General features: G+C 37.9%; 1 protein-coding gene and 1 long non-coding RNA gene across 5 annotated transcripts in view; one reads left to right on the top strand and one right to left on the bottom strand.

The window, feature by feature from the left end:
* The window catches only part of TENM3 (teneurin transmembrane protein 3), a 2,338,142-nt gene that overhangs the window by 2,197,672 nt on the left and 118,345 nt on the right, over positions 1-22,125 (top strand). For all 4 annotated transcript variants that reach the window (XM_073219194.1, XM_073219195.1, XM_073219196.1 and 1 more), the window contains one exon: positions 17,946-18,068. In XM_073219194.1, coding sequence (XP_073075295.1) covers positions 17,946-18,068 — 123 coding nt within the window. The remainder of the gene's footprint in view (positions 1-17,945; positions 18,069-22,125) is intronic.
* LOC108390984 (uncharacterized) lies at positions 1,073-12,156 on the bottom strand. The gene is made up of 4 exons (XR_001851652.3): positions 11,932-12,156; positions 10,085-10,235; positions 9,220-9,297; positions 1,073-7,477 (listed from the first exon to the last, which is right to left on the bottom strand). It is a non-coding gene; the product is annotated as an uncharacterized lncRNA (long non-coding RNA).

The following is a 22,125-nucleotide window of genomic DNA, read 5'->3' as shown; positions in this document are numbered from 1 at the left end:
ATTCAATTTTATTTACATTGTGCAACTAGCAGTAAAACAGCATTTTAATGTCAGATTATGTTGCTATTATTTGCGAGCCTTGTGCTCTTTTCAAGGATCCATTAGTGAATATAATTGAGTGTCAGACTTATTAGGAAAAATTCAGAATGTTCCTTTTTTCACATTGCCTGTTTTTACTGTTTATTAATTAGCGTTGATTCTGACATGCACCACTGTCATAAACTTCTCCCTTTGAGTTTACCTTTCCCCACATGGAAACATACAAACGTATATAGTTAATATGCTTATATTCACTTGTCAGTCCACCAGATACTTGTTGAGAATTTGTTATGATCTAGTTATTGTGCTGAAAAATAAGGTGACACACTCCAAGTATTATCTGTACAAATTACTTTTATCATCAAAGAAATATCTCATGCTATTGCTTTAAATAAGTGCAGATAAACTAGAATTTTCACTGTCCCTCCAGTACTTAAGCAGCTAACACACTGATGCAATGATTGCTTTGTTTAATTTAGGGAAAAATTTTCAGTTTGTATGGTAAGTCTTCACACTGAAGATACTGCGTTTACCCTTGGAAACAAAGGCCAGGGCACTTTTCTCAGGGAATGTCCTTTGCTAGTATATTTTTTCATGCATTTTGTATCAGGCTTTCTCACTTATCATTACACATCAGGTGTGTCTGATTTTATTTAGTGGCTCTCTAATTAACCAGTTTCCAAAAATACACTGTTTTCTTATGCACACACACACACACACACACACGTGTGTGTACACATGTATATATTCAGTTGATCAAGTTTTTAATTAAATTCTCTGAAAGAAATTTGCTGTCCCAAAGGGTAGGCATGTTTTAAGTTTTGCAAACCATGGTCAAATTACCCTGAGTTTACACAACTACTAATGCTACTTGTTTTCAGTATTTTTAACCCTCGCCCAATCTCTTAGGTTAAAACATTTTATTGTTGTTTTCATTTGTCACTAAAAGTGGTGAATATCTTCTCGCATACTAACTGACCATCTGTATTTCTCTTTGTGTGGGTAAATAGCCGAGTTCTACCCCCATTTTCTATTGTCACTTTTCTCCTTTTTTTTGTTTGCAAGTATTTATTAATTAAGGATATGAATCATTTTTCATATATATGTTATCTATGTTTCCATTTTATTATTAACTTCATTTATAATCATTTTGCCATATACCAAATAGAACTTAAGGAATCAAACTTACCAGTTTTTCCTTTCTAATTTCTGATTTTCATGTGATACCTATAAAGTCCTCATTTACTCTATTATTTTATAGAAATTCATTTAAATATTCTTCCAGTCCTTTCATGCTTTATCAATAATGACTTTTAGTTCAACATTTTTCTGGGCAGTCTGGTAGACGTTAGTGGATCAAGTGAGCTTTTCGTTCTAGAAGCTCATAATCAACTGATACAGACAGATGCAAACATGCTTTTAGTGGTACATGGCTTTAGTGGCAGCTTGGTCCATGTGAGCAAAACCCAGCAAACAAAAGAAGGGAAACCTGTCTCTGGCTGAAGGTGCTGGGAAGAGACCTCATCGAGCAGGTGATGTTTGAGAGAGGAAGAGGAGCTCAGTTCATAGGTTTGATGTCAGAACGGTCAGTGGAAGGTCACCTTGGGAAGAAGCCCCCCAGGGCATGGACTGGAAGAAACGTGACCTCTCTGCAGGAGCGTTCCCAGTGTCCCACGTGGCATCTGATGCAGGGTCTGAAGTCCCTCGTGTTTCATTCTCACCACGACCTAGGAGTTACTGTCTGCACTCTATGTGCAGGAATCTGCCACTCAGACAGTCTCCTCATCTGAAGCCACAGCCAGGAAATGCTGGAAGCCAGACTGGGAACTATTAAGGGCCCCATCACACGTGCTGCCCCCACGAGGTTTCTGAAGCATGGATAATAGGGAAGAAACTAAAGAAACTGAAGCATAGCAATGAAAAATTTTTCATTGCTTAAAAGATGGCTTTAGTGGCATTCCAAAACATGCAGTTTGAGGAAAGAAAGTCAAGGCTTGTGCTTTTCAAACTTGAATGTGCCTAGAATTCACTTGGGATCTTGTTAAAATGCCTGCTCTGACTCAGCAGATCTGACTCTGAAGTCTGGACTTCACACAGGCCACCCCGGGGATGCTGCCGTGGCCCGCAGGCCACCCCAGTGGTGCCACCGTGGCCCGTAGACCACACTTTGGGGAGCAAGACTCCAGGCCTGCACTGTCAAGGGCTCTATTTGATGATGGACACGTTCTTGTTAATTTGAACTCAAACAGCCACATGTGGCTGGTGGCATCCATGTGGACAGAGCAAGTATAGAAAGTGTATTAGAGAACTAGTCTAAATGGGGGATGCTGAGGCCCTGTTGGGACAGAGGAGTGAACAGAATTGAGAAACTTTAGCTGATACACGATAGAAGAGATGTGCTGCGATACATCATATCCCAATTCTGAAAAACCAAATGTCCAAGCATCTATATGTAGCAGACTTCTCTTCAGTCGTCACATCATGATTTTCTTAAATGGCTGAGCTCCCAACTCAAATCCTCTCATGTATTCATCTGTGCTTGGCTCACCTTTACACATGAAAATTCCGCTGAACACAAATGGTAATTTAATGATAATAGTGGTACAGGCTTATCACAACAAATACCTGAACCACTTTTTCTGGGCCCTCATTTACTCCTTCTTTTTCTTCTTTCTCTTCTAAAATAGAAAATCATAAAATGGGCAATAGGCAGCAGTTGTTCACCAAAGAGTAGATAAAAACAAAGAAAGTCTGTTGGTTACTGTTCGCTTCTGCTCCTGTTCAGTTGTGGAATGAGTAGGAATCTTGGTTGGTACGCTTTACTCACAGAAGGCCCTGTTCCTGGATGGAGGATAACCTGAAATTTTGGTGTTATACACATAGAAAAATGCCTAGAAATCTTAGCAAGAAGCATAAATGTCATTGAAACATTATTAAATACAAATCAAAATAAATGTTGGAGTCATTAGGTAACACCGATTACAACTGCAAAAAAGTCATTAACTATATTTCAATTTAAAAAAAAAGATGTGGTGTACACACACACATATGCACACACAGCGGAATATTACTCAGCCGTGAAAAAAGAAGACATCCTGCCATTGCGACAACAGGAATGGGCCTTGACCACATTCTGCTGAGGCAGATAAGTCAGGTAGAGAAAGACCAGTACTGTATGATCTCACTTACGTGTGGAATCTAAAAAACAAAGTTAAACTAGTAATAAAACAGAGTAAAATGAGTTACCAGGGGTTGGGGGCTGGGAAGGAAGGGACTGACAGGGTTTAAGGGTACAGACTTATAATGAGCAATAAATAAGCCACAGAGATCTAATAGCAGTATAATGAATTTAGTCAATGATACTGTAGTATAGTGATGATAAGATAAATATTTCAATGGCAATGATAATATATAAATGTATTAAAGTAACATGCTGTACACCCTAAATTTACAAATTGTATGCCAAATTCATCAAATAAAAATAATTTTAAAGTGAAAAAAATATGCAGCAAAGTCAAGCTTCAAATAGCGCCATCATGGACATGTAACTGTATAGTACTAGGCAGGGTGTGCAAATTCAAGTGATTTCTCATGTAGCGTAGCACCTAAAGTTTGTGCACATATTCTGCAAATTTAAGGCAAACTAGAACAAAGGACAGCCTTATCAAATTATATTATGCTACTGTATTTGCTCAATTTTTGGCCTGCTTTATCCCAACCAATAATTCATCTGACAACATTTTTTCTCTTACAACTTTATTGAGATCTAATCTCTATACCATGCAGTTCACCCATTGAAAGTGTCCAGTTCAGTGGCGTTTAGTTTTGCAACCATCACCTCTATCAGTTTTAGAATATTTCCACTATTCCCCAAAAAGAAACCCTGGATCCTTAAACAGTCACTTCCCATTTGCCTCCAAACCCCTCCATAGTTTTCTTTTTTCTCCCACAAAACTCTGAACTTTTAAGGGACTGGTTTGTTAGTTCATTTTCCCATGACAAGAACTAAGTCAGCGTTGTTTTTCTTATGAACTCCTGACATAAGCTACTAACCAAAGAATTACTTGCATTTCCAATATTCTTTCTCATTTGAAAACACACATATGTAGCTATTTATTTCCTTTGAACAGCTGCTACCAACTGATTCCTAAAATAGATGTTGTCATATGTCTGCTAGAAAGGCTGTTTAGCAACATAAGCGTTCCCTAGATCTAGCAAAACATAACCTGTCGAATCCAGGTTCATTGCTGTTATGATTCCATAGCAGCTGTCTGTCCTACCTCTGTGTCTATTTGCATTTTATGAACATTTCTACCTCTCTGCGTACCTTGAAATTGATTACGGTACTAGCTATATATATGCAACTCAGGATCAGGGGGAAAAAAATGTGCCAGCCCTTTATGCTTCATGAAAAATCAACCATTTAAATATATATGGCAAAGTAAAATGTGTTGTGACATTCTTTTTTCTTTTTGGACACGTCTTTGTAATAAAAGTGCTGTTTTATTGTGTTATAGAGCACAGCCAAGCAATGAATTATATGCCATTTTTCACGTCAGCCTCTTCTCTTAACTCCTATTGTTGCATTACATTCAGAAAACGCATTTTATCTGAGATGGAATGGTAACATTTTAATAATACTAATGTGATTTCATCACACAGTACAAAAAATACATTGCCTGTATTTTAGAAGATTGAAAATTATAAACTAAACAGTTTAAATCAATATACCCATATTTTATTTTATCCTTAGATACATGAAATTAAGAACATATTTAAACCCTATTCAGTGGTGAATGAAGGCTCAGAATAAATCATTTCCTTCTAGAAGAGGAGGAAAACAGTAATATGAAAAAGCATACTACTGCAGGACTCTGAATCTATAAATTCAAAAAGGAGAAAATCCACTAAAAACCCATTGTAGATATTTGTACTTGTACCCTGTTAAGGGCACTTTGTAGGGATGAAATCGTGCTTTTATATATATATATATATATTTAATATATGTATTACTATTGTACATTATATATGTATAATTGTATTATAATCTCCCCAGTACCTACAGAAATTTTTTCTTGTCATGTTTACAATCTCTCCTGACTTTCAATATGAATCCTATTAACTTGTAGAAATTATTAGTTTTCTATGTCTACCATATCATATAGAAATCAAAAAAAAAATAAGACTGAGGTGACTTAAAATTCAGGTCATTCAATGGCCAACTCTGTACAATCATATCAGTGATTTCTGAATTGAACCTAAAATGCATATTGGGACTCTCAGTTTTTTTGATATTAAAAATATTTTCTGCTTTTTAATAGTACAACATAAAAACATTATAGTTTTGAGTTTATCCTAATACTTATTTATTACTGTACATAAAAAAGAAATCACTATCAAATTCAAGAAATTCAACAAAGGTATAGGAAGTATGTTCTTCTCACCTCTCCAGAAATAATTCATTTTACTCTTAGCTTGATGTGAGGGCAGCTAAAGTAAATAATATATGAGAAATATTATATTTAAACAGACTGTTACCATTCAAATACGAAAATCTTTCTGACTTGAAAAACATTCAAGGGCAGCAACAATAAGAAATACCTTTAAAGTCAGCTGAACTTCAGTTTGTGCCAGACAAGTATCTTGTCCTTGAAATGCAATGCTGTTTTCTCTGTTTTAGGCTATCATTACTGCAGAATGTAGCAACATCTCCTGACTAATGACAAGTGGAAAGCGTAATACAATATTTACCATTTCAGTGCTACATTGCATAAATATTTAATTGGTGTTGTATATGTCATTTGCTTTTACATTAGTGGTACTGAGAGCAGTATGTTCTGAGAGAAATGTCTACCTACAGCAGAGTGAAAGAAAAAGTATTTGTCAGATACAAGATTTTTAAAAAACCTTGATAGATGGCGAGGAATTTTAGGCATGAATTCGGCATAAACATTAAGTTCCATTGAATCTGTATTTAAAGACAGAATATAGAATATAACAGATAAAATGAAAATGTGCATAGGCTCTTACTTTATTGGTCCTAAGTAATCTTAGAATGTCTGTGGACTACTAAGACTTGTCCTTATTCCTTATAAATAAGATTCCATGATTTCTTCCTTAGTAACTTACTAATAACATGAGAAAGGGAAGTGACTGTTCATCCATCATTCATTCAACATCTGTTTATTAAGTGGCAATATTTATTTGTTGAGACAATATAATAGATAGAGCAGTGAACCAGATAACCCAGTCCTTGCCTTCTTAGAGATTATATCTCAGAGAATGCAAACAGAGCATTTATTTATAATCATGATGATATTTAAAAGGAGTAATGTGGAAGTCTAGGAGATGTATGAAAAGCAGAACTTATAGAGTTTGAGCATTAAAGCAGGGTTTTCCTGCTGAAACCAAAATAATAACCAGGTTTATATGTTTTGACAAATGCTGACATAAGGACAAATTTTAAGTGGGATCAACTAAATGTGGCCCAAAAAATCAATTCTCAGGAATATTAAAACATATAATAAAGATCAAATCTAGATATCTGAGAAACACACAGGTTATAATATTCATTCATTTCCTTTGTTGAGTCAGACTAGTTAGAACCCTTTCTGTAGTTGATATCAGGATATAAAAAGAAATATAAGTTTGGAAATTTGGGGTAACTAGGTTTAAAACTGCCACAAGAGTTTATAGTCTGTTTCTGTTTGTTCCTTTCCATTAATTTTAAACATACCTACATGCTTTAAGAATTTTATTTGTAAAGTATACCCAACTGTTGAAAGGAATGATAGGTCTCTGGATTCTTTACAAACATTCATAAATACATTTTTAAAACATATGCTTTTTCTATATTTCAAAAATTTGGGGAAGATAAAAATCATGTTTCTCTGACTTGTCAACCAAAGAGGTCAGCATATCCAATTCCCATTGTTTAACTGGATCTAGAAGTAGAAAACATTAGTTCAAAACCATTCCATTGTGTACTTTAAGTACACATTACATACTGAATCAAAGAACAATTATATTTTTTACCCATTTCTGTATAGTACTAAGGTGTTTTCTGAGAAAATACTTAGTGCTTTTAAAGATCTTTCCTCTCTACCTGTTGTATTTCATCATTGGTGATTCACCAGGTTTCCAGAAATGGGACTGATGCTTCCTGGTGGCTTTCGCTGTCAGCAAGCCTGGCGGGCCATTCGCTGGCTCTCTCCTAGGATTGTCTTTTCTCGCTAATACTTCAGCCACAGGCGATTCCCTTCCATCTGCTCCTCCACTACTGAGCTCTTCCTCCCCGTGACCGCTCTCCACAGGCCTCCTTCTGCCCCTTAAGGAGGGCAAGCCTTCTACCTGTTGTCCTACATTTCCCCGGATGGTGGAAGAGCTCCCAAGGCTGCCTAGACTCGTCCACGTGACTCGAGAATGTGGCCCCTTGATGCTGAGAAAAAAATGATACAAGTAATTTCACATCTTGCAGATTTTTGTTTTTCACAGGCATTACCTTTTATTTATTCCTGATATCATAGCCAATTCAGTTCCATTAAACAAAGCAATTACTGAATATCCCTCCTAAACACTGGATTCACAAAGATGAGGATGATGTAATCCTCACTGCAATGATTTCGCAACCTTATCTGAGAAAATATAATGTCAAATTTGCACAGCACATTGCAATATACCCTTAAAATGCTGTTTATAAGTGCAGATCCTCAAAGCAGGAAGATTTGACTTTGTATCCCAGCCCTCCCGCCCACGCGCTACATAATCACGAGAAGGTTGCTTAAACTTCCATAAAGCTGAGTTTACTCATGTGTGTCAACAGGATTAGTCATAGTACAGCTCTAGGAAATATTTTTATAAATAGTTGATGTGCCTGGTCAAATGTAAATGCTCAATTAATTTTAGCTGCTATTATATTCCTTTTAACACCCTAGTAAATCAAGTATTATTACCCACAATTTTTAGAAAGAAAAATCTTAGGCCCAGAGAATCAGTGACATATCCAGTGTTGTCGTAAGTACGTATTAAACCAGGGGCCATATTGCAGGACACCTTATTTTGAATCCAGAGCTTTTCCCCCACTATATCAGAGGGCATCGGTTCTCCTAAGATGTAAGAATTTACAGGGGGAAGCTGGACAGGAGAATAAATAAGATTGAATAACAAAATGAGAAATCTGTCCCCTCTGAATTCTTACTCTATAATATCTGATTATGTCATGGGGAAGTTCTCGGTAAATGTTAGCAAGTCCACCTGCCTTTAACACTTCTTCTGCAAATGAACAATTTTGCCGGCAGTCCTTTCTACGCAGACTTCAGTAACATTGTTTACAGTGTACTCCATTTATTCCTCCCATTTAGAAGCTACTGGTTTTTCCCTTCAGGTCAGGCTTGAAAATTTTCAAATAAATGTATCTAAATGTTTAAGTCAGTAGTATCAAGGGAAAAATAAATACAAACTGTAAAAATATTTATAAAATAACACCATTGATGATTCAATGTCATAAAATTGATAAGCACACTTTTTTTTAAACATACAGGACTCTGAGGGAAGTCTCACTGGGGAGGGGACAGGAGACTGCAGGTCTTTCTTTAGGGTTTTTTCATTTCATTCTAGATCCGTAATCTCATGAACTGCCTTGTGGTTGTAACAAGCTAATGGTGTAGTTAGTGAACCTAGGTGAGTTACCTAGAATTTGTTCATACAACCTAGCCATCTTATTTCAATCATTTCAAATAATCACAAATCATACCATTTTCTGTTTTTAGAGTAAAGATATTTTTAGATGCTTTTTACTTCTTCAAAGAAGTTCTTTTATGATCTTAGGAAAGGATCACATAGAGAGACGCCATGCATGTTGAAAGTGGGAAAATGGGCCGTTTATTTTTAGGAAAGGAGACAGACCACCGAACACAAAAGCAAGTTGGCCATGTGAACAAGTCTCCTGGGGAGTCAGAGAAGACGCGCTGCGTTTGTATTTTGCTTTGAAATAAATGTCCTCGAGTGATGGATAAATAACCATTAATAATAGGTAAGATAAGTTCATAACTAAGTGAAACTGTGCTCCAGTGACCCCAGGTTAATGAGGAGTGGATGGGACCCTGGCTCGCTGCAACCTTTCCCACCTTGCCTGAGGAGGTAAGGTGGTCAAGGTTCACTCATGTTGTCCTTCTGACTTACCATCACCTCCTGGGTTCCAGATGCGCTGAAGTGGATTCCACATCATTCTGCTGGTCACATGCCACAGAGCTGAAGTTTCTGTCGATGATGAATAATAAACCACAGGAGAGTTGTACTAGATTCCGGAAGGGTCTTTGATTTTTTTTTTTTTTACCATTAAGGAATGGTAAAAAGTATAGCTTTTTCTTATTGAAGTTTAGTTGATATATAATATTCTCTTGGCTTCAGATGTACAACATAATGATTCAACAGTTACATACATTACTAAATGCTCACCACGAATGTAGTTGATTTTGTTTAAATTTGCTGTTTGACGACCACACGTGCACACACACTCTCACGAGTCACATTCTCTCTCTCAAATGTAATGTCTTAGCGAAGAAGTGGACTTTTGTAAAGGGGATGTTGTAAATGGAATCTTTTTCTGGGTTTTGCCATATTTTACTATCCCAGCCTTCCTAATAGTTGGATCTTTTAATAATGATTAAAGTATCTTAAATTCCAAAGATTTTTAATTTTCAAGTGTATTCTACTTTTTCAAAAAGCCAAAACCAAGAAAAAAGTTTATGCTTAAGTAGGTCATTAACATACATGCACATGTGTTATATAAAAGTAGGGTAGAGCTCTTAGAGCTCTTAACAGAAGAGAGGAATCCAGACGAAAATTGTATCAATACATGCCTTTGAATAATGGAGATCCGTAGGGTTTCAATGGCAAAGCTCCTAATATTTGTCACTAATGAATCCTGTTACATACATATCATGATAACAGTGAACTCCGTATTTTGGCAAGCAGGGACTAGCCTATAAATCACGCAAATGATTTCATTCTGTATTTCGAATGTACTTGAAATAGGTCCTCTTACCATATTCTTTAATGTTGACAACTGTTACCTAAGAGCTTCTCTAGATTATCGATAATGACTGGCCCCTTTGGGCAACTAATCATGATGGTAAACACTTTGTTCTTCCCATCAGATTGGAGAATGCTTCCTTCTTCCATCCAGAGAATAGAACCTGGACATAAGATAAAACTAATAAAATATTAGGCAAACAGTCTGTTTTAGAAATCTCGACTTAATTCCCTCGGTGACAGAAACAAGGTTATGATTTTCATAAGCCTCTGTCAGCTTCAACACTGGCTGTCAGTGGGCAGCTGGAATCACTGTTTCCTAAGCAACACCCTTAAGCATGTTACACTGAATCTACACAGTTAAGAAGGGGAAAAAAATGCAGTGCCATGTGAAAGGAGCATTTTTTTTAATATTATTATTTATAAAAGAGTATGAGTCCAATCACTGGCAAAAAAAAACCTACGTAAGTAAATTGCCATGTAGTCTCATCAAGACATTCTGATAGCCCAGGTGATTCTGTGCCTTCCCATAAATGCCAAAAAGGGATAGAAAAGAAAAGTGCCCAGCATAGAAATATAAATGATCAGCAGCCATCCCTTACCTCCTTGCCCCCTTCCCACAAAAAAACAACCTGTTAGTTCTTAAAGCCTGTGATTTCAGTATGTTAGCTTATAATCCGCAGAGGAACTTGCTATATCAAGTGTTAGTTCCTTTGAATATCAAAACATCCTATAGTGGGGGTAGCTCTCTTTTTCTTAATGACATCTTGAGTCCATATCAATACGAAAGCTTTCAAGAGACATTGATTTTTAAAATCATCATATTTGGGTCAGCAAGGTATAGCTGGTGAAATTATATTAGCCTTAAACGTTAATAACAAATAATAGTGGATTAGAATGCCAAAATATTGCCGAACACATTCTGTCAACATGTATGTGAACACAGCAGGAAAGCCAAAACAAAGCTAATTTATGGAAAACTATGTATTCCTAATGACAGTTAAGACCAGTAGGGGTCCAAGTTACAAAGTGCAATCTTTCCATGAGATTCTTTCATTTTACATTGAAAACTTGGTTGTATTCCGAAAGCATGTTTCAAATCAAATCATTGCCCTATATTTAAGAGTATTTTTCTTGTATTTTTTTCCTGGAAGATCTTATCATTGCACACGGGCATCATGTATATTTATGTATTCATGAAATTGAAACATAAAATGACAAAATTTTGCCTCAAAATGCAAGACGCCCAAAGAAGTCATGCATAAAATGCTAGTCTTACCCCATGCAATGTATTTTGCCTGAAAATAAGAAAAAGGAACAACACTATTATTCTAATATGTTGCTGTCCTACTGATGTGAGATGTTTTTTCCTACGCTCCATGATTTAGCCTACATATTTATATTTTAAGATATATTGACATACATAAAATATAAATCTGGAAGAGACCTTAGAGATTATGTAGTACAAACTCTTCTTATTTTTATATAAATGAGAGATATAAGCCTCCAGGCATCCCCTAGGTAGAGCCAGAATTGAGAATGGGGCGCAGGGTCTCTCTTAATGCGAACAAAAGCTCTGCAAGATGCCGCAACCCATGTTGAAAATTGTGCTCTTAACTATACAAGATCAGATTACGATTTTCTTTCCCTGTAACTTCTGATAACGTTCTTAAGCAACCTTTCACAGAAAGATTAGTTTGGGGAAAAGGTACCGTGAATTACCTTAGACGTGAGGTGAATTACAAGAAAGCAAACCTTGAGACCTCAGCTTGCATAGATGAACTTTCAAGATTTTGGAGGCTAAACAAAGCTGAATTGCATTTTCACAATGATATATTTTTTTAAGTCAGTTTTTCTCACCAGATTCTGGTTCTCATATTATCTCCTTTTTTTCTTCTGTCTTTGTGAGTATGTTTGCTTGATCTTGTCATAATAAATAGCATTTAGCCAGTAATGGCAGGCATGCTAAGAACTATCTGCCAGGCTGCCAAAACCTCAGAGTGCACCCTCCAGGGTTCTGGTGGTGTAAGCTACGTTCAGGTTTCTGATGGCAAGGGTGCTCGCTTCTGCGTTCGCCTCACAACAGCCCCTGTAATTTGCTCCAAGGTTCTGGCAGATTGCTGGACCGTGTCACCAGCTGTCGCCACCCTTCCTTCCCATCCATATTTGGCAGTATCTGAGAACACAAGCGTGCCAATAGAAATAATAGTAGCTGTGATAACAACGTCAGTGGCACGGTCCCCAGAGACTAGATCACAATTTGGCACCTTTACTCTCAACATGGAACTAAAAACGGCACTGAATTTCCTCCTTGCTGGTGTATAATTTTCTTTAATTACACATTTTGGTTTCAAGTGTGCCACATGATGGCTTTGAAGTATCAAACCAACATATATTAGTTAAAAACAATGGCATGCCCTTTTTTCTATGGGGATGAGGTGAAATAACTACAACACCATGGCTTCCTTTCTGCTCCATCAGCCTTGACAAATAAAAGGAATGTATGCCATAATTTCTTTCACTCGAGTGGTCTTTGAGTCTGAAAGAAAATGTCTTCGTAAAATTTCACTGATAGATCTTTACCAGCATCTTGTCTCAAAATTATTTCAATTTCTGAGGTATTTTTCTTACCATTTCCTGGGAAACCTACAGAGGAAAACCTGAAATGTTGTGGTACAATGAATGCTTTGAATTCTGGAAGAAATATGTCATTTTAAATATCTTTAAATTGGTTGCCATCTTAAGAATACAACAGGACACCCTAAAAAGATGTAGTCTAGAGTAGGCTCTTTGACTATTAGTAGCATAGGTTGCAGGAGTGATCGATGGTTTAACATCCATGTGAGTTGCTCCTAAAATTGATATCAACATCATATATTTTATCATTGACTTGGATGATTGAATAAAAAGTACGGTCTTTAATTTTATCAATGACACAGGTCAGCTATTACAACTAATTTAAAAGGGTGCTGACTGGCAGTCTATGTTCTACTCTGAGAAAAAAGGAGGAATTATACTGGGTGTCATCCCAGGCTTTCTTCTGACTGTTAACAGTTTCAGATTCTCCGTCCATCATGCTTATTATTCAGGAACCAGTTCAGCTACAGAGAGTCAGGCCTTGAAGATCAACTCTAAGCAGAATATCTAAAAACTGAATTGTAAATTGAACTTTTCACTTAACTGCCCTCTCCCGTTTTTCCATATCCACAATCCTATGCATTTATCCCCTTGCCTCCCAAACTCATCTTCAACTTTCCCATGTAAGCACCTATTTGAACCCCTAGCCTCAAAGATCCATCTCTGCTTCTCTCATAAGCCCCTACTCCTCACACTCCAGGACGTAAAAAGCTCACTCATACTTAAGGTAGGATGTTTTAAGTAAAAATCCAAAATGCTGCATCAATGCAGAATAGGCATTAATGCCAGAAGGACATCATGAGGAAATGTCATTTGAACTAGACTTGAAGGGGTTGGCGAAATTTTATCAGGCAGAGTATGGGGGGGGGGGCATCCCCAAAACCAGGAATTATAGGAACAAAAGCATAGAAGCAGGAAAATGAAGGGCATAATTGAAATGGTTGGACAAGCAAATCTGGCCAGCCTCACGGGGTCTGCGGTATATGCACATTGCTGTGCCACAGCGACCCGGAGTGTCTCCATCTTGCAAAACTGAAACTCTGTTTCCATTAAACAACAACTTGCCCATTTCTCCTACCCATGGCCCCTGATAACCACCATTCTCCTCTCTGTGTCTATGAATTTGTCTGCTTCAGAAATCCCGTATCAGTGGAATCAAACGCTATTTGTCTTTTTGTGACTGGCGTATTTAACTTAACATTATGTGCTCAAGGCTCATCCATGTTGTAGCATGTGGCAAGATTTCTTTCCCTTTAAAACCTGAATAGTATTCCATGTGTGTAAATTCCACCTTCCCTTTACCCGTTCTTCTCTCAGTGGACATTAGGGGTGCTTCTACCCCTTGGCTGTTGTGAATAGTGCTGCCTGAACATGGGTGTGCAGATATCTCATTGAGACCCTGCTTTCAAATCTGGATCATGTGGTAGTTCTGGTTTTACTGTCTTACGGGGCTGCTCTACTCTTTTCCATCATGGTTGCATCATTTTATGATCTCACCAACTGTGCATGAGGGTTCCCATTTCTCCACAGCCTCACCAAGACATAATATTTTTAAATTGCACATCAATAGGGGAAGGCCTCGGGCTGACAGCTATTAACCCATGCATGAGTTTGTTTAATCGTGTTGCCTTCCTTCTAACTTCCAACAGTTTACAAGCCAGCCTTTCTTCACCCTTCCCTTGACCTCCACCTGACTGAGTCACTTACCGTTCCTCTGTACCAGGTCTGTCCTCTGTATGTGCATTTATTCTGGTTGTCTCGGGGGCTGTACCGTAGGTTGTCATAATTGCCTCACCCGCAGCCTTATGGGAAGCCTTGTAGGGAGAATTTGTACTCATGCCTTTTGGGACTGTATGTATTTCTATTGGTTATATAGACAGACTTCTATAGACCAGCTGAAGACTTAGCCACCACTTTGTGATTAAAAACCCACTAAGATTGTTAATCTCCTGGCCAGGAGGGTTTAGGGAAGTAAAAACATACATTCTTTAGCTATGCTTTGTGTTAGGTGGACTACTTGTAACCAAGATTCTTAACTGAAGTATACACTTAGGAAAGTGCACAGATTGTGAGTGAACTCACTAGTGGAAACCTCCCAGATACAAACGACATCACCAGCACTCTGGCAGCCCCCGTGGCCTCTGCCAGTCATACCCGCCCCTCTTCCCAGGGGTGATCACTGTGGCCACTCCTGCTTCTACCAGTTGATTTTACCTGCTTTTGAACTTCATTATGCATCGACTTGCACAGTATTCATGTGCTCTTGTAAATGGGTTCTTTTGCTCAGTATTATATTTGTGAAATTTGTCCGTATATATCTGCCGGTGGTTGGCTCATTTACACTGCTGTATACAATTCCATTGTACAACTATACTGTAATTTGTTTATCCTTCTTACTGTTGGCAGACATCTGTCTTGTTTCCAGTTTGAGGCTATGACAAATAATGCTTCTGTGAACATTTGTGTTCTTGCCTTTCGGTGCTATGTGTATACATATTTCTCTTGGATACGCAGACAGAATCTTGTAGACCAACTGAGGACTTAACTACCACTTGGTGACTAAAAATCCCCGGAGATTGTTAATATAGAGAAATTGTAATGTAAAGAAAATACATTCCAATTCTAACAAGCAACTTAAAAATGATTTTGCAAAACAAAGCCATGTATAGTTGGTACACATCTTGTATTTGGAAGCCAGTTTTTATGGGTAGACCACTTCTGACAATATTTGCTACTGTGACAAAAGAAAGAAATTAACAATTTGTGTTAAAATCTTTTCAGTTTCTTTAATATGAACATTCAGTTGTAATTCCAAACAAATCAGGTAAGTAGGAAAACGGCACAGTATAGAAAAAGGAATCCAGAAATAGGATCAGGAAATCTGCTGTCACGTGTCCTCTTTACACACTAACTTTTTAAAGACATTGGGTAAGTCCCTGACTCTCTCTGCCTATGTCCCATCTCCATAAAAAAGGGATAATGATCCATGTCCCACACACATTGTTGGAAAATAGTAGACATCAAGGTATCTTAAAATATGAAAAACACACTGAACAGACATATAATTTGAGTGTTATCATTCACAAATTCCATTTTTCCTTGAATAGCATTTTGGATATAAATCCAGCCCCCCTCATTAAGGCCACATAGAAATACCTGAAGATAATAATGGAAAGCTATGAAACATGATATCAGAAGTAGAAATTTTTTTGAAGATAAAGTACATGTGACTATTATGTATAATGCCTTTAAAATACACCAATACAATGTTTAATTATGTAATTTTTAAGTTGTTTTTAAGACTCTTGGAATTGCCTCTTCTTAACCTTAGCATCATCATAATATTACTGTAAGAATTTATTTTAAGGCAATATAATATAGAGGGAAAATGCTTGTATGGAAGCATAATGCCCGACATACACAAATGTTACCTATAATAACTTGTCTACCCTCCATCCCCAAATACTGTGTCTGCCTTCGGTTTCCTAGATCTAGTAGAGGAACAGTATCTGTAGCCTAGGGCCTCACAGAAGTTCCATTTCACTTCCTGTGGATTTTCACGTTCCACTGCCCTCGGGGAGGTTAGAGAGGTGTGTCCTGGTGGGCCGTTTGGTATCAGAAGGTCTGGGGTTAAGGTCATGCTCCACTGCTTACCACCCTGAAACCTTAAACTCTTTAAAAGCCTCCATTTTCTCAGATTGAAAATGAAAAGAAACAACTCTTCAGTGACATTTTTGTAAAGATTAAATGAGATAATGCTGGCAAAGCATTAGCACAACGCTTGACACATAGTAAGGCCTCGGGCCCCTTCTGGCCACTCATCCCACACACCCCACTAGGTCATGCAGAACCCGAGGACCCACGTGCCGCTCGTGAACAATGACAGCAGAAGCCTTCCATGGGTTCAAATCTACTTTCCAGCTCTGGCCTTGAAGACACTGGGTTCATCCTTCCTTATTTAGATGTCTTTTTTTTTAATCTCACTAATTTTCCCTTTATTTGTCTGCCAAGACGTCCCATGCAGTTTATTACACCAGCGCTCGGTAATTTCTGGAGCATTCCTGGCTCCTACGAGTTTACTGCCTCTCTGTCTCTTGAACTTTGGAATAAACCTCACCAACGCCCTGTATTTGTGTAAAACCCTGAAGTTACACATAACAAGTGTCAGGAGCTTCACTAAATACCAAACGCCAACATTTTCAACATACGTAATATCCTAAGACCAAACACTTGTTGGGTGCTGTTTTCAATGCAGTGTTAAACACTTATAATATTATGGTTCTCATTATGTGGCATCTTAAGTAGAACTGGAATCCCATTTTGCTGAGATTTTCTGTAATAAAAAATATTTAATAAAGCCATTGCCCATCTGGCCAAAAAAAAAAAAAAAAACTCTCCAAACCCAAGCGCAACATTACTTTTTAACATTTGACATCTGTGCCTAACCCCGTGGGTTTTCTCTGCTCTTCAAAGTCTATTAAAACCAATAATGTAAGCAAATCTGTCATTCAAGGAGACTTTTTATGTTACATAAAAGCTCACAATGATGATCAATTATGTTGGGTAGAAACTTTGACCCTTTTGGACTATTTATCGTTGCTATGCCAGAGTATGTCTGTGAAACCTTTCGCTCTGCAAAACTAGCTCCAGCTATTTTATTCAGAAACTGCTGAAGTGTCTGAAACCTTGAAAAAGGTATGAAGTGATAAATGTTTAGAAAGCTCCTGACATTTTGCCACTCAAACACTGTGTAATTTAATGCAAAATGACATACGAAGTTATACCTCTTTACAAGCTGACACTTTGTAAGTTCAAGAATTGTATAGCCTTTATCTTAAACCTTGAAAAATCAAAGTTTAGAAGGAATTGCTGGCAGACAATGAGTACAAATATTTGTTAACAAATATACAGGGTAGATGTTGCTATATTTGTATCTGTATTTGGTATGTTTCTTACTGTAGCAAGATAACAGGTATGGTTAACAGAAGAATGTGAGAATGGTAATAGAATATTATATTAAATCATTAAAGGGCTACCATATTACACTGTATTGCTACTTAAATTGCATTTGTGTGAGGAACTGTTTGTTTCTTAATTTTTGTTATGCAATTATCCTTGGTATTTCAGAACATGGAAAATTTAACCTTACATGCGACTCTTGTTAGAAACATGTTTACCATTTGTTGTTGTATCTAAAAGCCGTAGACCCTTAAACAACATGTATTCTTTACCCCCAGCAATGCATCTATTCGGCCTCAACTGGCAGTTACAGCAGACTGAAAATGACACGTTTGAGAATGGAAAAGTGAATTCTGATACCATGCCAACGAACACTGTTTCTTTACCTTCTGGAGACAATGGTAAGATAAAGAACTACGTGTTCTGTGTTTTTCCTCTAACATCTCTTTTCCCTAAATTTATTTTTACACATGTTGCACCCAGTTTTATCTGGGAGAGAGAAAAGGTTTTGAATTACAGATGTCATCATTTAATGGGTGGTTTTTATTCATTCACTTGAAATATTGAAAACTCAAGATTTTTATTAGAGTCATAATACAATTTTCTGCCCTCTGATTTGATGGCTAGGCTTTTCCTCTTACAAGTGTGTATTTCACTTTATTTTTAGTCTGTAAGTAGATTGTCATTCAGCAATCATCTCTTATATTACCTTGGGTATATTAAGCTTTCTTCATTCAAGTAGTATGTAGAGTTGGGTGCTATATTAATTTTGTCACAAAAGCACTAAATACAAAATGTATGAAACATGATAGTTTGTTGACCTTTCCTCTGCTTGCCCTTTCTCTCAACCTTCAGAAGTTGCCCTTTTAGCTAACAGACTTTCAAATCAATTGTCTCTGAATTAAAAATGGGATTTAAGAGGTTAGAGAATGCTTTATTTCATTTTTCCAATATAAATACCCCGGAAAATGTATACATAATAGTATATTTATATTATATACCTGTCTATTATTTTGGCGCACATGTGTGCAGTTGCATATACATCTCGGCATTTGGCATCCCCTGACTTTTTGCAAAAAGTCGTAATACTTTATATCTCAACACAAGATCAAGACACTGTTCTGTGCCACAAGATAAGTATGTATTTACCTTTACACACTTCCCAAGCTTTTCTGTCTCTTTGTTTCTTCCTACCTAGTGCACTTATATTCTACTTTGGAAGCAATTGCGTTCATCCTCACGTGACTAATTTCTTTGCAAGACTTGGAAGAAGCTATGATATATTTATATATTATATAATAGATTTATGTATTTATATTTGCATATATGCTGCTACCTTACATGTACGCCCTTCCTGTGACTAGTGTTTTTACCTTTTTTGTTGTTGTTCTTTGCTTTCCCATCTCCTGTTTTACTTTAACAATAATCTTTTACGGCACTTCTCTTCCTTCTTAGGGAGGCTGAGGAATTTTATAAGAGTATAAATTCGCATAGTCATACTAAATACCACCCACCCCTGGTAGAGCTTTTTGATATAAAGTTTTACATGTTACAATAAAGTATAACCAATATGCTACCGCACGGGCCATACATGGGCAGTCACTGCCCAGGCGGTTAGAGAGACAGGAAGAAAACTTCCCCAGTTAAAACTGGAGGTGGGATGTCTCAACTGATCAAAATGTAGTTACTTGAAACAATTGTGTGATTTTTTATATGCTGATAATACACAGGAGCAGATCACATAGCTACAGAGAAGTCAAGAGTATTCATTTTAGTTTTATAAAGAATGAAATTTAGACTGCCTCTCAGAGTGGCTGGTTCCTGTGGAAATGTCCCAACACCACTTACTAACCATGTGGGCAGGGAATGTTTTACAGACTGAAGAAAATATGGACTGAAGGGGAAAAAAATGCTAATTGTAGACATTTTATTTAACCTTAGAACATCCTAACATTCTATGGCAATTAAAATGAAACCAGAGCGTGGCTCCTTAGTTTCACCGTACTTGAAAAGCGTGATACGGAGAAAGCCGTGGACCTAGATGCTCCCATGGCCTTGGGGCTGGTTCCTGGGGTTTTGCCAGGAGACGCCTCCTCTGTGCCAGCCGGCCCCCCACAGCTCCTGCCCACCTGTGTTCAAACCTAGCTTCTGCACCTGTTTACTTTGTGACCTTGGGCAAGGTGCTTCCTAGTTCAGATATACAAGGAAATTTGAGGACGACCCTGGGATAAACTGACTAAGGTCCTGTCAGCTTTAGGAAAAGCACGACTTCTGAAATCTCCGGGAAGCCTGATGGACCTTCAGGCTCTTCCCCGTGACTGCAGTGAGAAATTCATTACATCAAAGCTCACACACACAAGTACATCTGCAATATGTGTCCCCAAATAATACCTTCATTTAGTGAAACGCAGCCTCCTATTTTCTGTTGTTTTATGGTTTCCCACTTACACAAATGCTAGTTGAAATTTACTCAGTGTCACCATTTACGAAGGATTGTGTCACACAGTTTCAAAAACACTCTTCAGAAAGTCCCTTTCTTTCCCTAAGAGAGCCTGAAGTTTCCCACGCGGTCATAGACTGCACTGCATAAACTGATCTGTGCTCGCGGTCACTGTATATACACGGAAGTAAAGTACCTTCCACGTAGGGAATAGAGAGCAGAAGCTCCAGAATGAGTGAGGTGCCCTGGAGGTGAGCAGCCCCTCCAGCCTGCCTGCTGCACCAGGGGATTCCTAGGGATTTCTCTTTTGGAAAAGGGGAAGAAAACTCTCTCTGGACTCAGACCTTGTCCAAAGTATGACCCAAATAATAGTCATTTGATGTCTTCTTTATTCTCACTCACATAGCCCCAAAAAGCCGCAATTGTAAGGAATCCCTATTTCCATGTTTTTAAGTAAATGTTCTTGGAATGTATCTCTTAAATACTGACAGTCGTGGGGTTCTGGGGGCTTGAGGGGACTCTTTGCAAGAAGGGAGGCACCTTAGAAACACTTCTGTTAAGTCTCTGTGATGAGCCTGCAGTGACCGCACACCATCCCCACTGCTTCTGTTTTTAAAACGGTCCCGGGAAGTAGTTTATTACATTAGAAATTCTGGGGGATTATAGGCCCAAAGAAAGCTCTAGAATTCTGAACGAAGCTCAGTAGGAGAATTAACTCTGCTAAGCATGATGAGAAAATTACTTCATGGCTTCTAAATACAATACTTGTATTTATGCAGTCCTATTTAATTCTTAATGTATAACTAGAACTCTAAGAAACAAGTAGGGTGCTGAGGATTTGGTAAATACCCTGCTTGCTTTTTAACTAAGATTGAAGTGAAGCTCCTAAACGGGAATAGTATTTAAAGGAAGAATTTCTGTTACATGCTGTGCTCCTTTCCTGATTATTCCTGAGACCTTCCTCGACTACACATTTTAGAGATGAGATGTCAGCAGTGTGGGGGTCTCACACAAAACTGAAGTAGATAGACAATCTGAATGAAGAGGTAAGAATGAAGTTTGTAAACTTCGAATATCAGTCTCCTTCCAAAAACTAAAATTATTCCCCTGGACCAAGGAATGCATTTAGCCTAATGTACTGGAAAGAAGCACATAGGCCTCTATTCAAATCCTAGCTTCTGACACTCATTTACTTTGTGACCTTGAACAAGTTACCTAACCTCTTTGAGCCTCAGTTTCCTGACAGGTAAAGACGGACCAGTAACCCCCATCTCTTGGCTCACCAGCAGTCACAGTCCGCAGGCCCTACTCTATTTTCCTTGCAAATTCTCTCTCCCACCCTGCAAAACAGTCCCTCCAGATCTTCCCACTTTGCTTAAAACTCCAATCCCTCAGCTCTCTTAGCAGATGACCTTGCATTCTGTTCTACAAAAAAAAATAGAGACCTTCAGATGGAGCTCTCTTAATTTCCGGTGAACATCTCCATTTGTATCTGGATCTGTCTTTTCACTCTTTGCTCATTGTATTTAAGGCTGATCTTTCCACGGGTGCTCTTGGTCACGTTGGATATCTTCAGCATTTCCCTACCCTGCTGGCATTTGAACATTCTGAGGCCCTTCAGCTTCTCATTAAAAAAAAAAAAAATCCCTCACTTCACATGCTGCCCCAGCTCCCCACCCTTTCTCTGCTCCCTTTACAGCCGGCCCTTTTGAACACAGTATCTATCCCGGTTTGCTGCATCATTTCTTTAGCTTCCACTTACTCCTGATGCAGTCTGGCATCTGCATACTTCTTTCTCCTGGGTGTCCTCTACTCCCCCTCACTGAAACTGATGTCTTCCAGAATTGCCAAGTGCCTGTGTCAGTAGCATCAATGAATACTCTTCAATCTCACCGTATCTGAGTTCTTGGTAGTGTTTAATAGTTAACCCATCCCTCCTAATTGAGATACTTTTTTTCCTGTAGCTTCTTGGTACCACAGTCACCTTGTCTTTCTCCCTGACTCTTCGGCAGCGACCT

The sequence above is a fragment of the Manis javanica genome, chromosome 12 (assembly GCF_040802235.1).
Source record: "Manis javanica isolate MJ-LG chromosome 12, MJ_LKY, whole genome shotgun sequence".
NCBI lineage: Eukaryota > Metazoa > Chordata > Mammalia > Pholidota > Manidae > Manis > Manis javanica.
Note: the sequence above shows the minus strand (reverse complement) of the source record. Positions and strands in the feature narration are given on the sequence as shown.